Here is a 20341-nt window from a genome sequence, read left to right on the forward strand (position 1 = left end):
ACTGGTGACTCGTAGATTGTTTTGGTGCTTGTTAATGTTAATTTTTGGTGATGAATAATATTAAAAAAAACACACTCTTCTGGATTGGTGAGAATGAATATTTCATCATACATGCAATGAATACCTGTGGTGTATTTGTCGTCTCGGGTTAAAGATAGATTTTGCGTAATGAACATTTGATTAGGCAAAGCGAAACACGATGAATAGATAAGGTAACGGAAAAGTCATGAGAGAAGCTGAAGCCAGTAGTATCTTTTTTTCATATCTATTCTTTAGCACCTCACAACCATTTAAGAAATCTCAAGGGAAGACTGGTCATCAAATGTCGAAATGTCCGAGCAGCCGACCGTTGTAATATAAAGCATGTATAAATATCGTGCTATACATTAAAACCTAGTTTTACGATCTTATTTCTTCCTCAGCCCCACCAGTGGAGGTCTTGTGGTTATATGACGGGACATCTTTCTTTTCAAAAATAATTATATTCAAAAGTCAATATTCACTGCCCTCCAAAAGATCTGTTACCTGTGCATTTTAACAACTATACATAAAGTACGGAAATATATTAACTTTGTTATTAAATGGTATCATTATTTATTATTTATCAACTTATCTATCTTCTCTAACTCATCAATTGCATTTTTAGAGCTTCCTTAGAGGTAAATTGTCAGCAAAGTTAAACTTATATGTAACAGCACAATTGGAGGGCAGTGTACATGTAATGCACTTTTAAAAGATATCATCATAAAATACAAGGACGTGTATGTAGCGCAATGGTGCAGGCTGCAGGTACAACCCTATGTTTGGCTAGGTGATTGGGTGCCGTAGATCGGGATTTCGAGACTCGGATAAACCGCTATTTGCTTGTACCTGCTATAAACACTAGTAAACATAATAGTATTGCTATTAGGTGATAAAAGTATACACCGAACCTCATGGACTTGCTTTCCTGGAAGGTACATTTGTTTAAATATTTTGCAAAATATTGTAAGCTAAAAAACATTTTACTTGTCAAAAGTAATAACAAATGTTCGACCCGATGTATCCACGCTCTTAATCAACTTAGTTATGCCCAAGTACACTTTTGAGGTGATATACAGGCATAAAAATATCAAAAGTTTAAGCTTGAAACACCACACCTCATCCGGTCACTCTACACTGAGAAAGGGCAAACCAAAAGAGCACAAACTACCACTTTCAAAGACCATGTCGCGTGCCAAGAGACAGAAACCGGACCTCTCCTCACTGGGGCGAACACTAAACACAAGAGCGAAGGAAGGCAGTGTCAAGGGTGATATTCGGAAGAAAAAAGTCGGTTATAATAAATAAAAAAATATTTTGAACACATTGAAACACTTACCACATACAACACCTATAGTGAGGAACATCCACTCCATCCGGGGAACAAAGGCGCTGATGAAGTAACCAATGGATACCAGAAGTCCACCGGACATGACCACGGAACGGAAGGAAAATACTCCTACGAGGTAGTTAGCGAGTGGTCCTAAACATAAGTCAACATTATGTTATCACGAACATTATATTACGAACTTGTATATCTCAATAATAAGTAACTAGCGAGGTTCCAGAACACAAGTCAACATTTTGTTATTACGAACATTGTAATTACGAACTTGTATATCATAATAATAAGAAGTTAGCGAGTGGTACCTATTAACATACGTCAACAGTTTGTTTTCACGAACTCACTATTACTTATGCATCCTCGTTATTACGGGGGTTACTATCACTGTCCTAACACCCACCCCTGAGATATTTCACAGTGAAATTGAATACATTTCAGAAGAAGAAAAATACAGAGACTTCGCCCTTGAAGATTACATAGAAGGGCGTCAACGTCAAAGTGATACAGTGTCTTAAGTTTTGCTATGGCAGGGGTAGATACAATCACAATGATAGTAACCCATGGAGTATTAAGGACGTCAATGATCTGATGTTTAATTCAGCAACCTTACTTCAGTACCATTTTACAATTGTTTAGGATGTAATGATATTTGAATTGTACAAAATTATCAAACTCGTTTCCATTAAGTTCTCAAAAGGAAAAGTCGTTTCGGCTTAGTTATGTATCTTTAAAGTTATCCCATTGTGTGACCTTCCATGACTTACCTAAGGCGAAGCACAGGAAGAACATGAGACTACTTATCCAGGCGGTGTTACCAGCCCCCGCGTCGTATTTCTGTAGAAACTCACTGTAGATGATCCCAAACGCCTTACATGTTCCAACCAGTGTCATGTATAGAAGGGTGCATGCTACAAAATTATTTTTAAGTAAGTTCTATATATATTGTAAATCATCGAGGGTATTGAATTTCGCGATTTTCATTTCAAAACACGTTCGCAAAGATTAAAAGTCGCGGATTGAAAAATTAAATGGAAATTCCTATTAATACATAAGATGTAAATGGTAATTTAATTTACGCGAATTTACTTGAATCGAGAAAATCGCGAAAGTAAATCAAATGCAAAAGAAAGCTGGTATACATTAATGATTATGTACTTATACATTTCCTTGAAAATACTGCAGATAAACGGATTTTAGCGAATGAATAAAAACCACGAAAATTAATCGTCGCGGTAATGTTCTGGGCACTACACAATAGAAGCATATGTACTCAACATCACGAAATGAAATCGCCGTGCTATGTAATGAAACGCGAAATTGGGTCGTCTCGAAAATAAGATTTACAGTAAATGGAAGTCAGGGTGTTAAACGTCAAAAGCCAATACCGGCTGTTGTATCATGTTGCGATCTGTAACGTCGCTTCTGATTGGACGATAAGATGGCATGATGATTACATATGAAATGACTCCCTGAATTAATTTGGAATTGCAGATATTGTCTTTATTGTCTAGTAAATTGAGGTATAAGGATTATTTTTAATATATTTTATGTTGTGAAACAATTAATGTAAAATTCAGAATGTACTTTGAAGTACAGTCAGTTTTTTGTGTTATATCTCCATAACATAAAACATATATTCAGGTTATAATCCTTCAATGATATTCTATATGTTTCTTCAATTTGCAAAAAAAAAATGAATTAAATAGATGAATAAAATGGATATACAATAACTTGTTTTCTCTGATTTTAACATTCGGGCCCAGTTATGCAAGGTGTTGTAAGGCCAACCATGGTTTAGTGATAATTTTCAAATCAGGATAAAATAATTTCTTGTCACCCTCGATACTCTAGGGGTTCCGATACCTTAAAATCTCTGCACTAGTATTAGGCAAAAAAATAATAATAAAAAAGCCTAATAATATAGGCAGGTTTAGCGGACTCTCTCTGCACCACTGGACTATCTCATAGTAAAACGGGAGGCAACAGAACAGATCATTTGATGTTCATACCGTATAACGTTAATATGTTTCTTTAATTTGCAAAAAATGAATTAAGTAAATAAATAAATAAATAAAATGGATATACAATAACTTTTTTTCTCTGATTTTAACATCTAGGCCCAGTTATTCAAGGGGTTGTTAGGCCAACCATGGTTTAGTGATAATTTTCAAATCAGGATAAAATAATTTCTTGTCACCCTCGATACTCCAGGGCCCCTGGAGTATCTCATAGTAAAACGGGAGGCAACAGAACAGAACAAGTAGTCAAGTCATTTGATGTTCATACCGTATAGGGTAAACTGTGTGGCTTTGAAGTTGGGTGTCGCTCCCTCTGTAATCTTCAGTTTGCAAGCCTTTAATCGGTTCAGATCTGTTCCCCTGAACTGCCTTCATCAGTTTTACTATGAAATAGTCCAGGGTTGTAGAGATCCTATGTGATCGGAACCCCTGGAGTATCGAGGTTGACCTACTCCGTGATTGTAGTAAAGATATACTCACCGGTTTTGCGGCACATGAGAAGTGAAAATTTTACTTATCAAGTGAATAACAAGTTACATTTTGTATTATTATAAACTAATCGCCTTTTGAATTGAGTTATTGCTTTTTTATGAGTATATAAAGGTGGAGTTTTACCTATGAGGATCACCCATGCGTAGCCACTATCTACGGGTTGTCGATTGGCAGCCATCATTCACTGTATCTCTTCAATATTCCCCGACCTGAACACAAATTATTGATTATATTCTCCACGTATTTGAATTCATAAATACATTTACACATATGCTACTAGGATACATACAGATTTTAATGAATTAACAAACTATCAAAGCGTAAATATTTAAACATGATAATAACTCAACAGATTCAAGTCATTAAATAAATGGGGTTACCTTTCCCGACATATTACTACAAGTCTTCCATCACTGGTCCGAGTGGTTTACGATGTCCTGACATATTACCCACAAATGTATTAAAGACGGATCGCCCCAATGACAAAATGTCACAAACTTTTTGTTCATATCGCTCTATCTTTTAATGATGTTCATTACCAAATGTCCTTCACCTCTAGGTCGCGAGTCGGGGTTACATACCTATTCCGGCTTCCTCCACCATCCACACAATGTATGTCCTTAAATGATCATAGCTCTGTTAATAAAAGGTCGGGAAATTAAACCAACCTTCAAAACCAAAGTATCATTATATATAATAAATAATCATGATATCAATACTTGTACATCTGAGGTCATTTTAGCCTTAAACTGTTAGTCATCTAAAGATGTACATAGATATAACGATCATCGATATATGACACTCCCGTTAGAGTGATCTCATCAATCCATTTTAAATATAAATCGTCATTATTTTATGTAAGTCTACAAACAGGAATAGTTAACAATTTATTATCATTATCATACTGATCATCGATGTTTCATACTCATGTTAAAGTATTCTAACAGGAATAGCTAACAACGTATTACCTACCTGTTACCTGTCGTCGAGGTCATATATCATCGGCTTTCACCGCTCTCACGACCCATCACAGTTATTGTTTCCCGTATTATTACTATTAACTGATATTGATGTAGACTCACGTTGAAGTAACCATTTTACCAAACCATTTCACAATTGACATCTTCATTAGATTATGAATGTCTACTAACAAGAATAGGCCTAACAACTTATTATAATATAATGGTCATAGTATATATTTTTACTTACAGACTTACAGTCCACACGTTTGTAAACGCCTCCTAGTGCCTCCGCATCGCTATATGATAATGTCCTTGTAATTATTTACCACTGTAGGTGTCACAGACGTATCCGGGATGAACCTGATGCATGGCTGGATTATAAAAAAATCAATCATGTGTGGCGATAAACTCGTGCTTTAATATGTAAATTAGTACATCCAACATCGCCTGAATGATAGCTATCAATCAAATAAACGTGCGGTATCAGTAATGATAATGTATATACCTGTATATGTATGCAGATTTAATTTCGAGCGAATTTCCTTTGAGTTTGAAGCAAAATTTGTGTGATTTAATTTGTTAGGTACGTGTGTATCAAGTAATTTATTCTGTAATTCAAGGCCCACTTCCTTTCCGAAACGGCTTTAAAATAGGAATGTAAAACGAGATTACTAATTTTGTGGAGTCGAAAAAGTCATTAACTTACCGTTAATACTACACGTATCATCACCTTCTGAACAATTTGATTTAAATAAATAAAATGTTAATTTCTATAGCGCAGGTCGTCTTATGTTCCCCGACGTCGTCCCAAATACCGCGCGGTAGTTGATTATCACTGCACCAAACGGCAAAACATTGAAATCTCTCTCCAATGTTATCATATATTACGCAGGAAATCTTGCATATGTTTGGTGTTGTAACCTCATCTTAGGCCATCGGTATATATTTTCTGACGTTATTAATGTTTTGAAGAAACCTTTATGTTTTGCTCCGGAAAGGTAGTGGGCGTTTAATGATTGACTACAATTATATAGGTTTATGAGGTATAACCTCAATAGGTCTTGAGATAAATTTCACTTGGAATCTGTCTTAAGGCCTGTTGAGGCTTATAACCCTATAAACCTGTATTTTTGTATAATCACATATGTTCTTCACAAATAAGAACTTTGCAAGGCTACCACAGAAAGCCGAAGTGTATTAATTTTATTTAATTAATTTATAAATTATGATATTTACATATATTTTTTATGATTTTGAAATATATATTTTTATTTGTTTTTAATGAAAATAACATATCAATGAGAAATGGTGAAATAATTATTCAAACACGTGGATAAAGCCCCTTCTATACAAAAATGACAATACTCCCACTTCATATTGATAGTTGAATCACGGAGTCTGCTTTTAGTGGAAATATAAAAATATATACACGTACTATGTACATCTAGAATTCATTTTTACTTCCTACTTATTTCGAAATATTTTACATTTAATAAACTGATTTGCTTTATATGCATTCGATTCAGTTTACTCTTATTAAGACTCGTACGGAGCTGACCGCCATAATCTGCAATAAAGATTTCTTACTCCTACTTCACACTCCTTGTACAAGGGGTGAGGATGGGACGACTGGTTTGATCAGGTCTCAGTAAAATGTGACCAGTTGAGGTGTGCTGATCGGTGTCTTTGGCGGTACGTTTCAGTGAGATAGCACTTGAATGTAAGTAAACGTTCTGGTATCGAAATGTCACAGAACACACACACACACACATTACAGGGGTTTTTGGTGGCTGGGTTTAATATCCCAATAAAACTATGGTCATTTAAAGAAGGCCTATTCTGTATAAAATGAGTTGCGTGTGTGGATAGCTGCATATTGCAGGAGTCTGTAGAATAATCGTGTTGGGTCTCCTTGTAAAAGTGGATCTCTTGCCCACACTATAGCTAGCCGACAAAAACATCACCTAGTCACATTATATTGACAACACTTACAAACCATTTGTGTCTCTTTGCAGTAGTAGCAAATATTATTTATTTTATAGTCACTCATTTAATAGTCAAGTGGCTGCGATAGGATAATGGAAGCATTTGCTTGGTTTTATTTTTCTGTTATCAGACTTCAGCAAACCTTTATACTTTATATGTTGTACTTGACATGTGATTAATTTATCAACGGAGAACGAAAGAAAGTTGAGAAAATATAAAACTATCCACTAGTTAACGCTATCATCTATAGAGATTGCCTACTATTACATACTGAGAAAATAAGAATGGTGAGAAAATATAAAACCATTTACTAGTTACAATGCTATCATCTATGGAGATAAGCTACTGATATCTTACCTGCAGGCAGGACGTTAGAGTTCTACCTGTTATCCATTGTATGATAGCAAAATGCGACTTAATGTGAGGTGTTATCTTGAATGTTCTTTCTACTTTAGTAAGTTTCCCTTTCCTAACATCTCCCTTTACATCGCCTAACTTTTCTGCTCCTGCTTAATGCTGGATATAAAGGGAGTTGTGTGACTGGTCTTCAAGTTGGCAGTATAGTGTGATCGGTTCAGGGTGTGTTTCAATAAGATAACACCGAAAAAAGGACAAGAATCCAACTATGACAAGACACAACTCAAATATACCGCAGCTTCCCAAAACATTAAGACATCCACACACGTAATGCGTTGTACATTTACATGCAATGAATATCGTCCATAAGTGACCTAGCTAACAAAACTGATATTTGCATCCATGAAGACACATATAAACGCATCTAAAACAAAGCCTAGAATAGTCCATTATGAAAGTTGAGGGGAGTGAGTTATTGGTTTAAGGTTAATGCTTATAATCTAAAAAGTAGATATTTACTGAATATAAAACTTGATATGAATATCAGTATAATGCAGCTCTATATATAAGTACATGTATAAAATACTGTTAATGTATGTTGTTGATTGCTAGCCTAACATTATCACTTAAACTAAGAATTACCTTAAAATATAAGATGTCGGGAGCAAATGTATTACGGAACTTAAATTCTGGTCACAAAATACCGAAGACACACTATGGCGTGAACACTTTATATATTACATAGAGTGTTGCTATTCATGCTATAGCTAAAACGCACATTACCAAACATCGTATACGACATAGTCTACGTAGTTTGATTGTGGTAGCTACAGATATAATCAACACTGCCTATAATTACAGTTAAGACTTGGCACCCTACAAAATATAATGTTAACGTTAGCTAGTATGCATCGAGGATGGCTAGTAAATTTCATATTTTACAAATCAATCAATTTAGACCTACCTCACTTACCTAAGAACACGGAATTGCCACCCATAATTGCCGACAGCGGTGTGCTATCAAAAAACACCCGATAACTGCTCCCATTGATTTCTATATTTATGTTTTTTAAAGCACACGGGTCTATTTTTATGTTTCTTTACGAGTGTTTAGATCACATCGGTCAACTTGAAATGATGTCATGCGGATATGGCTATTGATATTTCCGAATTGTAATGCAAATTTCTGATAGCTATATTTTAAGTTCAGTCAAGTGGTCGCGTTTGTGTATATATATACAAACAGCCATGTTTTACCGTATGTACTACACATGAAGAATCCTTTTGTTGAGTCTCAGGTTTCTGGTTAACCTTTTCGAACTGCGAGTAATTTTTCGATTTTCTAGTTACAAGGTATGATTTAAGATAAATTGACGGTAAATTTTTCATGATTATTTTAAATAATTGACCATAGACTATAGCATTTACCGATAATCAATGAAGAAATTACCTTTTTGATATCTGAAGAGACTTTTAAACTTTAAAGATATTGCAACATAGAAAAAAAGAAACATTTTCAATGTGATATAGGATATTGGTGAAGATTTATATGTTGATTTTAGAATATTTAAATCCACATTGAACGGATCCTGATAGGTTTATATTAGTACCAAAATGTTTACGGAAGGAAGTTAGCACTTATGTTATTTGATGTATCAGTTAGGTTAAAATGTGTGCATTAACACAAAAGTAATAGTTCAGCTATAATCGAGGCTCGCAAAGAAAAATAACTCGTTTTATAGAATACTGTAAAATTATTATTTTACTTGTTTGTTTAATTGTAGTGAATTTCATTTTTTGATCAAAATCAACGAAATCACAACTCAACGGAAATAGGTCGTTTTAATGAATATATACAAATGTCAAGTTTATTTGCATTCGTAGAGTGATTGGTATACCACTGCATTGAGTCTATTTCAGGGAGTATGCTAACAAGTCCAATGTACCAATATCGTACAAAATGGACACTCATTTAGATCCTACTATATGTTGGTACATCTTAAACGTGGAAGATATAACCTTTAAACTGGGGCTCCCTCTTTGGGAGACAACCTATGATACCCTACATAGAGTAAAAAAAACCTTAATATCCTTCCATATATGACGAATATTTTATTCCTCCATATTTGTAAGAAGATTTTCAGTGGTTTTAATCCTTTTGATATCGCCTATTTGGCCTCTGTAGATAAAGATAATCTAATCGACATTGTGGTTTAAACCATGTAGAGTTTCTGCAAATTTCCAGTCAAAGTGGTTCAGCAGTTTTAGAAAAGAAGTTAGAATTGTTTACGAGCAGACGACTGAAAAAAGCGATCGCATGGCATCGTGTCTGCGATGACCCACAACGATGATACTATAAATTCACCTAATAATTTTCTTCAGTATCAAGTAAGAGGTCTACTGTGTTCTTTTGATATTCCTTGAATAGATCTGATATCCCACCTGCCCTGAGTTGACCTACATTGTATATTGAAGGACAGGTGTTGATTTTCATTCAATGGAAACCCTTTTGATACTTTTGTTGACGTCGACTGAGTTAAATTGAGATGAATTACATACATTTTTCTTTAAAGGCCTTCTATCCTTCCGAAGAAAAAAAACCCTTCCTGCAAACAAAAACATCAGGAAATATATATCATGGCCTAAAATGATGTTACAACACCAAAGGAATGCAAGATTTCCTGCTTAGAGTAAAGATTCATTTCCATGTTTTGCCGTCTGGAGCAGTGATAGTCAACTATACCGCGCAGTAATTTTGACGACGGCTGGAAACATAAGACGATCCGCGCTAGGATTTTTTTATTTTTACTTTTTCAGAAGGCGATAGGTGTAGTAGTAACATCAAACTGATCATTTTTGCGAGTCTACAAAATGATGAATTTCTTTTTACATTTTCATTTTGAAATTAAAAGCCATTTCGGAAAGACAGCGGACCTTTAAAAACCAAACAGTGTGTCGTTCCTTTTAAATATGTCTCAATCAATCAAAGTATTCATACCTGTGCCACTAAATTTAATGTGAAAACTTGACGCACTATCTGTGTTTCTGAGTGATATATGCATTTTGTCATTTCAAGATTTACATTGATATATTCCTGAATTGTATCATGATGGAGATCATAGATATAGACCGTGACATTAGTTGTGTGGTATATCCTAATGGAACTTACTTAAAGTTGTCATGTTATAAGGTTAAAGCTATTTCATTGTGGTTAGAAATTAAATTGTACATTAAATCATTAACTGATTGAGTCCCAAAATAACAAATTAAACAAAATGTTAGAAACTTAAAAAAAGATAATTTTAGCTATTATTAAATGTTTAGAGGTTTGTCGCAGAATAAGAAGAAAAAAAGAAAAGAATTTAAAAAACAAAAAACAAAAAAAAAACCAACAAAAAACCCCAGAGATAACAATAAATATAAAAATATAAAAACGTAGTTCAGTAAGCATGGTGAAAATCTACATTTTTTTTTTTGTCATTTTGTCATTTTTTCCATTCATTTTTTTGCTCGATAAACGGTAATATCTATATGTTTGTGACGGACATTCATCAGTTTAACAATACACTATCGCCCATTGTTTAGGTATAAAACAGACATAAAGTACAAATTTCATTGTTAGAGATTAGCTAAGACATGTGTGCTTTAGTTAATGAATGACTATAAATATTGTACTTTTAATAGTTAGCTATGAAACGAAAGGTTAGTTGTTGGTTGACTGATTAGGTTTAACGTTTTATTCAAAGCTTCATCGATTAAAGGACGGCCTCCTGTGTATGGAATGTGCTGTGTGAGAGAATCTGTGTGGTGCAGTATATTCGTGTTGTGGCCCTTTTATAGTGTAATTCTTGCCCCTTTTTGCTATATCACTAAAGTATGTCGCAGATAAAACCTAGCAACACATCCCACCCGGTCACATTATACTGACAACGGGCTCTCCAGTCGTTCCACTCCTTTGTCGCTGAACGCTACGTAGCATCGTTAGGCTACGAAAATGTATGTGCCTTAGTTAGTGTACATAATTATGAAATTTTCTTTACTTTTTTCTTTTAAACGAAGGAAGTAGAGTCTCGAATATATTGAAGGAATGACTTAATTTGTAAGCAAGTTGTTGGTTAAATATGATGTAAATGATTTAAGTCTTTTCAACAGTCATAAGAATAACAAAATATATGCAGTGTCTTAAGTGTGTTTTGTGATGATGCGGTATATTTTCATGCTGGGACTCTTTTTAATAGTAGAACTCACCCTTTTGTAGTGCTATCTAACTGAAGCATACCGCTAGAGATACAAAGCAAGTACACTCCGCCCAGTCACATTATACTGATTAAAAATAACTTCCAAACAACTTCCTTTTTACTGACCGCTAAGCAGAATGCGAATCTACCACTATGATATGTATCCACCAGATGACGGGATCCATAGCCTTTCCTCCCAGGACGAACGCTCAACTCATGGCCGAAAGTGAGGCGGTGTCCCAGACGTTAGGAAGAAGAAAGTTAGTGAGGAGAAAAGATAAGAAAATATCCCTTACCAAGTCGACTTTTTACCATGATGTACTAGGGGCAGCAGGCACAATTTTAACACTCCGATTGCAGGGCATATGTTCGATTGCACAACTGCCACAACTGATTAGTTGCCATAGCATGAATAAAGGGGTTGCAGACAAAATAAGTCTATACCATCGGTAATTTAATCACCAGGTAACCGAATCGTTCCCGTCAGCATCACGCTGTGAATAGTTCATGAAGGTATCTGTGAGATAATATACCTGGTAATTCAGATATTTGTTGTCAAACTAGAGTATATACTGTGATGATTGCACATGTTAGACTAAAGTCGATACATTTTATCTAGAAATGTTCTTAGCACGTAATATTTGTTTTGCTTGTAGTTACCTTAATTTCCTGTGCAGTGTCCGCGGACTTTACAATTATTCTAACACGAGAAGATACCAAATGCGGATTATTTGTTAATGTGGACATTCACGCAACACATAGTCCGCTAAACCTGCCATATATTGGGCAAAAAAAATTAGATTAAAAAAGCCTAATAATATAGGTAGGTTTAGCGGACTACGCAACACACTGCATACATGGGAGGCCGTCCTTACTTGACAATAGCTGTTAATACGACGTTAATAAATCAAACAAACAAACAAACAAAAATGTGGACTGAATTTAGAGACAGTATACGTAATATATGTTGTAAGCTACTTCAACATGTGGATAGCTTATGTACCCTCTTCTCAAGGTTTTTGTTTTAATAGAGCTGGTTTCTCTTCTTCTGAAGATATCTTTTAAACTCTATATGCCTTTGAATATGCATGTTAAAATTGTTCCTGCTACTGTGTTGCATGATATTACGAGGCCACCAAACTTGTGATTTTATCTTTTCTAACTGAACCCCCGAACTTCTGCCATGACATCACCTTACTTTTGCCCTTCGATCGCGCACTCGCCCCTGTGAGGAAGGCTCTGAATGATGTCCCCTGGTGGAGACACGCTATAGTCTACAGAAGTAGTAGTTTCTGCTCCTGCTAAGCATGCAGCATCAAGAGAATGGAACGACTGGTCAGTATAATGAAACAGGGCGGGAGTGTTGTCGGGTGTTTCTGTCGGTATGCGTAAAGGTGGTACCGCTATAAAAAGAAGCACTACATGCAAATACCACAGCTCCCAAACTATACAGGCTTTAGCACACTATAACATATGGCATACATGGGAAGCTATCCTTCAATGTTCCTAGATGTTCATAGAACAGCCTTATCAACTAACTAACCAAACTGACAATGAAATAATCGGATTTGTTTCGGAGACCTACATTACATTCTATATAATTTCAGATAAAACAAATAAAATTGACTTATCGATATCACTTTCAGCGATATGAGGTTTAACCAAGCCAACATAGATGATACGAGCGGTTTGTAAGAGTTGTGTTCCTTAGGCCGTTAGACAGACATACATTGTATCGTTATTTCTCTTCTACCATCCAGCCAGGCGGAAACCACATAAAGAAAACACAAATTTTCGTATAAATGCTAAAGCTTAAAAACATTTTTGTTTATATATACTTAACATCATGAGATCTAAAACGCATGTTGAGGACCATGCATTATCTGTGAAACATAGGTACGAAACGTTTATAAACATCAGTTTTATGCATGTTGTGTACGCCACATGGTGGCCAAAAGGTACGTTAAACTCCCGGTAAACATACGTATACTTTTGTCAAAAGTACGTAAAACATGCAATGCACTTTAGGCTATGTAGTCAACTTTAATGGTCAGTTATAAGATAATTTTATTATTTTCTGTTTATCCCCAACAAAAATTAACAATGTTCCTCAAAGCATGGAGATATATTTGGATGTAGAACCTATGTGTGTTTCGTGAGATTGATGTTGTCCCAGGTCAGATTCGAATATCAAAAAAATTGGGCTCCCAACAGTACTAGGATTAATGGTAACAACATTTGTTGTCCGAGCTGAACTATAAGAGAAAAAAGGAAACCCATCATATAGACTGCGGTATATCTGTCAGGTGACAATGGAGAATGAGATGATCCCAACTGAACAATAAGGGGGAAAAGGGAACCTGAAATAAAAACTTTGAGAGAAAGACCCTATCATTTTTTTTCTCAGACAAAGCGGTAAGATCAGTAATGGTGTGTGGACAGACAGATGGAATACAAAACATAAAGAACAACAACTGGATTTATAAGACTCATAATTAGTTCGTTGAATATGCCTTACAGCATTATTTGAACACCTAAGGTCATTTTAGAACAATGTCCGTTCTAGTGGTGTGTTTTGGGTGTAAATTTGGGTATATCTGCCCTGCAGGTAGAACATGAGCATTGGGACTGCTATTTTTATTGCATGATCGTATAAAGTGACTAAAATTGGGTTCATCTCTTTTTTCTCTGACAGACATATACCGCAGTCTATAAAAAGTGTTACAATTTGCTTCTGTCTAGCGCTCAGCAAAAAGGAAGCACGACGACTGGATTGTCCGTTATCAGTATAATGTGACCGGATGGGATTTGCTTGCTCGGTGTCTTCGGCATTATTCTTCACTGAGATATCTCTATAAAAAGGACAAGATTTTCACTATAACAAGGAAAAACTACATTAACATACCACAACTACAATAAATTGCAGACAAACCGATCATATAAATGGTCTGGCTGTTGATAGGAATGTTAGGGTTATTATACCAAAGGAAAAACTAATCAGGATTTGATAAAATAATTGACTTTTTAGCACTATCGAAGAAAAAAGGGGCAGGGAATGTAGTGTTATCCGGGGACTGGCGTTCAGCTTTCATATGAAGGTTGCGGCATTGATGTCTTTCAGACGAACTAGTCCTAATAACATTACTGTACATTGTAGTGCTATATTGCATTATTACTTGCGAGCGGGATGGAAGGGTCGATATATAAACCGACCATAATAAATCAGGGCCGTGTAAAAGGTCACACGCAGTAACTAATTCATTTTGTATTTCGTTAGCTTCGATGTGCCGAAATCAATGCCAGGTTAGGTCAGGAAGTGCACTATAGGAACCGTTGAGATATTGATCGAACTTCCTTTTGACGTATCAAATTTGCAATAATTATATCAAACCAATTTACTTCCTTGTTTTGTTGGTTTTGTGGGCCATGTGTCTTCTAAACATCCGTACTAGTCACGGTAATAAGAGTCATGAATGGAGGATATAACATAGTAAGCCCATACAATGCAGTTCCGATTTTTTGTCCTATTTTGTGTCGTTTTGATATTCTGAAGCCTACAAGTCAACGAAGTCCTATAACACAGACAAGATAATAAACATATTTTTATCCTTTAAGACCTTGAGATTTTGAAAGGTTCCAATGGTTACAGGTTATGTATGTACACAATTCTCAAAAACAAACATCGAAAAACAAACCATCCGGGTATCGTACGTGACCTTGCATTACTTCGACATTTGTTACCACATTGAATAGGTAAACTTGCGTTTACAAACACGAGGCTTTGCTACATATTGCCTGTCGAACGACCAATTACAACAAACGATCATTTTTGTACTGATTTAAAATCTTTGAAAAAAGTAGGAAACAATGAGTTTCCTGTTGCACATATCTTTCAGAACTTAATCCTTAAAATGTTTATTACTCTTGATATCTAACACCAACCAGCACGTCGATGCAAAACTAAAAAAAAACCCACAATTATAGAATGAAAGTCCTAAATTCAATACCTTAATTTAGGTGAGAATGCTCTATACTTGCAAATAATGTTGTTACCATACATTTAAATTTACAAGAAGACAGTGGATCCTAATTCATTCGATACGTATGCAAATACTCCGAAAGCTGAACGCAATCATATCGATCGACTGTGTGATTGCTTCCTTCACAGTTATCTTGAAATGAATTAGAACGACAAATTCTGTAGAGTAATAGTCTCTTTTTTATTTTTCATTTTTCATTCATTTTTTTATCCATATAAATCTAACATTCTAATTTCTCAGGGACATTCAAAGTCATCTGTCATAATGAAGGATAGCAACGGCATAGTCTCCTTGTCTTGCATAATATGTGTCAAAAATGAATACCACTGCATCTTAATCATCATTGGATATGCTGATTAATAAACACAGTAACACTTTAAAACTTATTTCGGCATGAAGTGATTTAATTGTCTGAAGACCTTTCATCATTAATTTGTTTGATATTATGATAATGAAACGCTGTAACACTCGAAACCAATTTCGGTATGACGTGAATTAGTTATTTGAAGATATTTTAATCATTATTTTTAATTGATTGTTTAGCCAATATCTCGTTATACAGATTTTGATATTTGATACTTAGATCTGGAACATTGATTAGAATGCAGCTAATGTGAAAGAACTTACAGAAGATATATTAATTATCTTTTTTTAATTGCTTAACAAATCTCTCGTTATACAGAATTCATATAGGTACACGTGCGTTTGTAAGCACGATGCGTGCTGTCACACACTGTCTGTCAATCGGTCAATTGCAACAAACGATCCAAATCAGTTTTTTGTATTTATTTTTTACAGCTTCAGCATCTTTAAAATGTTCTTTTCTTGTTCCACATATATTTTGTTGTTGAGTTTTTATAAAATATTTGTGTTTGTTTTCACTTGTGGGACCTACAGCCTGCCTGCATGTAAAACAGAACAGAACAAAACACATATTTTGAAGTATTTTGGAAGTATGTATGGAATATGGAATGGAATATTTTATCTCAAGTCATAGCCGTAGTTTAGATTGCGATGCTCTATTCTTACAAAAATGAAGTTTACATAACTTTTCATGAAAAGGAGACATTGAATCATAATGTATTCGATACGTATGCAAATACTCAGAAAGCTGAACACAAATCATATCGATTAACTGTGTGTATGTTTCCTTCACAGATATCTTGGAATGCATTAGCGCAATAGATTCTGTAGTATATTGTCAGGCATGGTCCCTTTTTATATTTTTTTCCAAGATTTTAAAGCTTAAATGAAATTTTGACATACTATCAACAATCACGCACACAACCATACAAATCTAACTTTTTTTTTTATTTCTTGAGTATATTCAAAGTCATTTTTCACACTGGAGGACAACAAATATATACACACAGTATATTTGTCATGGAAAGTATTTGTCAAAAATCAATACCACTGCATCTGCCGATGATTATACGCAGTAACACATAAAATTCCGTCATGACGTGAATTAATTGTTTGAAAATCCTTAATTATTGTTACCATCATTAAATTGTTAGATATGCGGATAATTAAACGCAGTAACACATAAAGGCAATTCCGTCATGACGTGAATTAATTGTTTGAAAATCCTTAATTATTGTTACCATCATTAAATTGTTAGATATGCGGATAATTAAACGCAGTAACACATAAAGGCAATTCCGTCATGACGTGAATTAGTTTTTCGAGTTTTTCATTTTTGATTGATTGGTAAGACAATCTCTCCTTATACAGATTTCAATTTTGATATTTGATGATAAGATCCAAATATTCATCAGAAAACAATTCAACTGGGTTGATTTTTAGATGAGATTTTAATCTTCGTTCCTTATTTGCTTAACCAATCTTTCGGTATTCAGATTTCAAATTTTGATATTTAATATTTTTATCAAATTATCGATCAGAGAGCATCTGAATTTTAATTCTGAAGCATATACCGTGAATGCTTGATTATTGATAAAGGCAATTTGTTTTCAATAAATCCTTGGTCTATTTTTCAATCCTATTTTATTTTTAAAGTTGTCATTTGTATTTTGTTGTATAACAAAAGCTAGTTATGTACACAAACTCAAAAAAGAAGCATCGTAACACAAGCCAGCCGAGTACCGCATGTGACCTTGCATTGCTACGACATTTGCTACAACATTGTATAGGTACACGTGCGTTTAGAAGCACAAGGCTTAGCGTCATATTTGGCTGGCGATAGGAAAAATGCAACAAACGATCAAATTTATTTTGTTTATTTTTGTTGTTTTTGTTTTTAGTTTTTTTTAACAGATTTAAACTCTTTAAATAAGGGTAGAAAGCATTCATTTTGTGTTGCACATTTCTTTATGGCCCCGTTGTCTAAATTTTGCTACATACATGTTCTGCCTGGCGATCTTTGCAGCAACCGATCAAATTAAAAAACAAATGTTCTTTTTTACGGATTAAATATCTTTGAAAAAGGTAGGATGTTTTATGTTTCCTGTCGCACCTTGTCTACCGCTCAGTTCATTGAATTGTTTATTTTTCATGGTACCTAACACCTACCAGCACGCAAAACTGAATATAATACAACTATGGCATTTGGAAATATATATGGACTATAGAATGCAAGTGTTTCTCTCAAGGACTTAATTTAGAATGTACTATTCTTGCAAAAGATGTTATATACATAACATTTGATAATGAGAGACATTGAATCCTGTTGTATTCGATACCTATCCGCTGAACGCAAATTATATCGATCAACTGTGTGTTCCTTTCCTTCACAGTCATCTTGAAATGAAACAGCACAATATATTCTGTGCTGTCAGTCATGTTCTGTGCCATGCAAAATATTTGTCAAAAATCAATACCACTGTGCACATTCTTTACCATCATTAAATTATTTAATATGCCGATAATAAAATCGGTAACACTTGAAACGAATTCCGTCATGACGTGAATTAATTGTTTGAAGACCTTTCATCATCGGTACCATCATTAAATTATTTTATATTCTGATAATTAAACGATGTAACACTTGAAACCAATTTCGACATGAATCAGTTATTCGAGAATATTTTAAGTATAATTCTTAATTGATTGTTCAGTCAATCTCTCGTTATACAGATTTTAATATTTGATGTTTAGATTCAAAATAATCATAAGAAAGCGTTTAAACTGAGTTCAGGAGAATTTAATTATCGGTCTTTAATTACTTCACCAATCTCTCGTTATACTGAATTCAAATTGTGTTTTTTTGTTAATATTTTTATCAATTTATTGATCAGGAAACAACTGAAGTCTAACTCTGAAAAACGTATCCGGAATGTTTCATCATTAACCAAGGCAATTTGTTTTCAATAAATCCTTGGCTTAGTCATGAACGTGACCTTTTTTCAATCCTATTATATTTTTGAAGTCGTTATTTGTAAGTTTTTGTATTATAAGTACTAGAAAAGATCATGCTACGACTGTAATGATGTGATTTGTGTGACGTATTGAATGGAATACTTTTAATCGATTTATTTTCGAGACGACTTAATTTCGCGTTTTCATTTCTTACTATATTTTAAAGGCAATTTAATTTCGCGTTTTCATGTCATGCTACTGTTTCACGGCAATTTGATTTCGCGTTTTCATATCTTACTACTTTTACAGGGCAATTTAAATTCGCGTTTTCATATCTTTCTACCTTTTCATGGCAATTTAAATTCGCGTTTTCATATCTTTCTACCTTTTCATGGCAATTTCATTTCGCGTTTTCATATGTTACTACTTTTTCACGGCAAATTCATTTCGTGTTTTCATGTCTTACTACTTTTTCACGGAAATTTAATTCCGCTGCCTAGAGTCTTATAATTCAACTGTAGACATGTTTTCGCGACGAACAATTTTCACGGTTATTATTTTACGGTATTCTCGTCCTGTGCTTATGATAATGTATGTTTTTATCTAATATTTCACACTAAATCATATCTACGAAGACATCGAGCAGCACATCCCACCCAGCCACCTTCTCTCACTGAGGAACACGAAGCAGGAAGAGAAACTCACGACTCAGAGGTGGAGGGCTTGTAGTAATATGTCGAAACATCTTAACCACACGGCCACTGCGGCTCCTTCATGTGACATACTGAACCCAAATACTTCTGCACAGAGGCGTGACATGTCTTTGATTACCTTGGTTTTCATTTAGTAAACAATAAAACCCGACTTGTTAGTAATACTCATATTTCAATTGTCGTCATCTGCAACATAAATATATGCTATTATCTGGTAATTAATAATGCCTTGAAGACAGAGTAGTAGCGTTGGAATTTATAGCTTTGCATTTTAAACAGGGGAAAGCAACGCAAGAATATAACCCGTCAGATTGGCACCAGCAAATCCTTAATTAATCCTCTGAGAATTCACATTGCGTCAAGTCGATAAACAAAGCAATTGTTTCGTGTGCTCGATTGTATTGGAAGTAAACATCGTTAGCCTGAATGTTCCGGGTTTTACAAAAGAAGTAATTAATCCACATATTTTTTTTTCTTCATTTATAGTTCTGATGCTTAAAACTGATTGATCAAGGTGAGAAAAAAAAATTATGAAAACAAAACATTTCAGTAATACACTGTATATACCGCATAACCGATTATCTGCGCGGTCACACCTTTCGCGATTTTAAACAAGAACAAGAAAATCGCCGTTTTTACGAAATACTTATTTTCATGAAAATGTGCGAAATATTTCGAACGCGAATTCAAATATAACGCAAATGATTGTATAAAAAGTATAATATATATGAATGCACGATTGTCGATTAGAACTCTTGATCGCGAATTTATGTATTTGCGAATATGTAGAAAATACCGATTACGCAAAATATTTTAGGCGCGAAAATAAAGTTGTATACAGCACAGGGACC

The 20341-nt window shown here is 34.5% G+C and overlaps 1 protein-coding gene across 10 annotated transcripts in view; it reads right to left on the reverse strand.

Moving 5' to 3' along the window:
* LOC138309271 (monocarboxylate transporter 12-like) overlaps positions 1 to 8301 on the reverse strand; it is a 29427-nt gene extending 21126 nt beyond the window's left edge. For 2 of the 10 annotated variants that reach the window (XM_069250442.1, XM_069250433.1), the window contains exons 1-6: positions 8146 to 8266; positions 5086 to 5209; positions 4458 to 4512; positions 4000 to 4085; positions 2131 to 2274; positions 1361 to 1504 (exon numbers count right to left, since the gene is read on the reverse strand). In XM_069250442.1, coding sequence (XP_069106543.1) covers positions 1361 to 1504; positions 2131 to 2274; positions 4000 to 4057 — 346 coding nt within the window. In that variant the 5' untranslated portion in view covers positions 4058 to 4085; positions 4458 to 4512; positions 5086 to 5209; positions 8146 to 8266. Of the gene's footprint in view, positions 1 to 1360; positions 1505 to 2130; positions 2275 to 3999; positions 4086 to 4457; positions 4513 to 5085; positions 5210 to 7181; positions 7387 to 8145 lie in introns of those variants that run through there. The other 8 variants (XM_069250437.1, XM_069250436.1, XM_069250434.1 and 5 more) reach the window with 8 other exon arrangements.
* Positions 8302 to 20341: the final 12040 nt, after the last annotated feature.

This window comes from Argopecten irradians, chromosome 15 (assembly GCF_041381155.1).
Source record: "Argopecten irradians isolate NY chromosome 15, Ai_NY, whole genome shotgun sequence".
NCBI classification, from domain to species: Eukaryota; Metazoa; Mollusca; class Bivalvia; order Pectinida; family Pectinidae; genus Argopecten; species Argopecten irradians.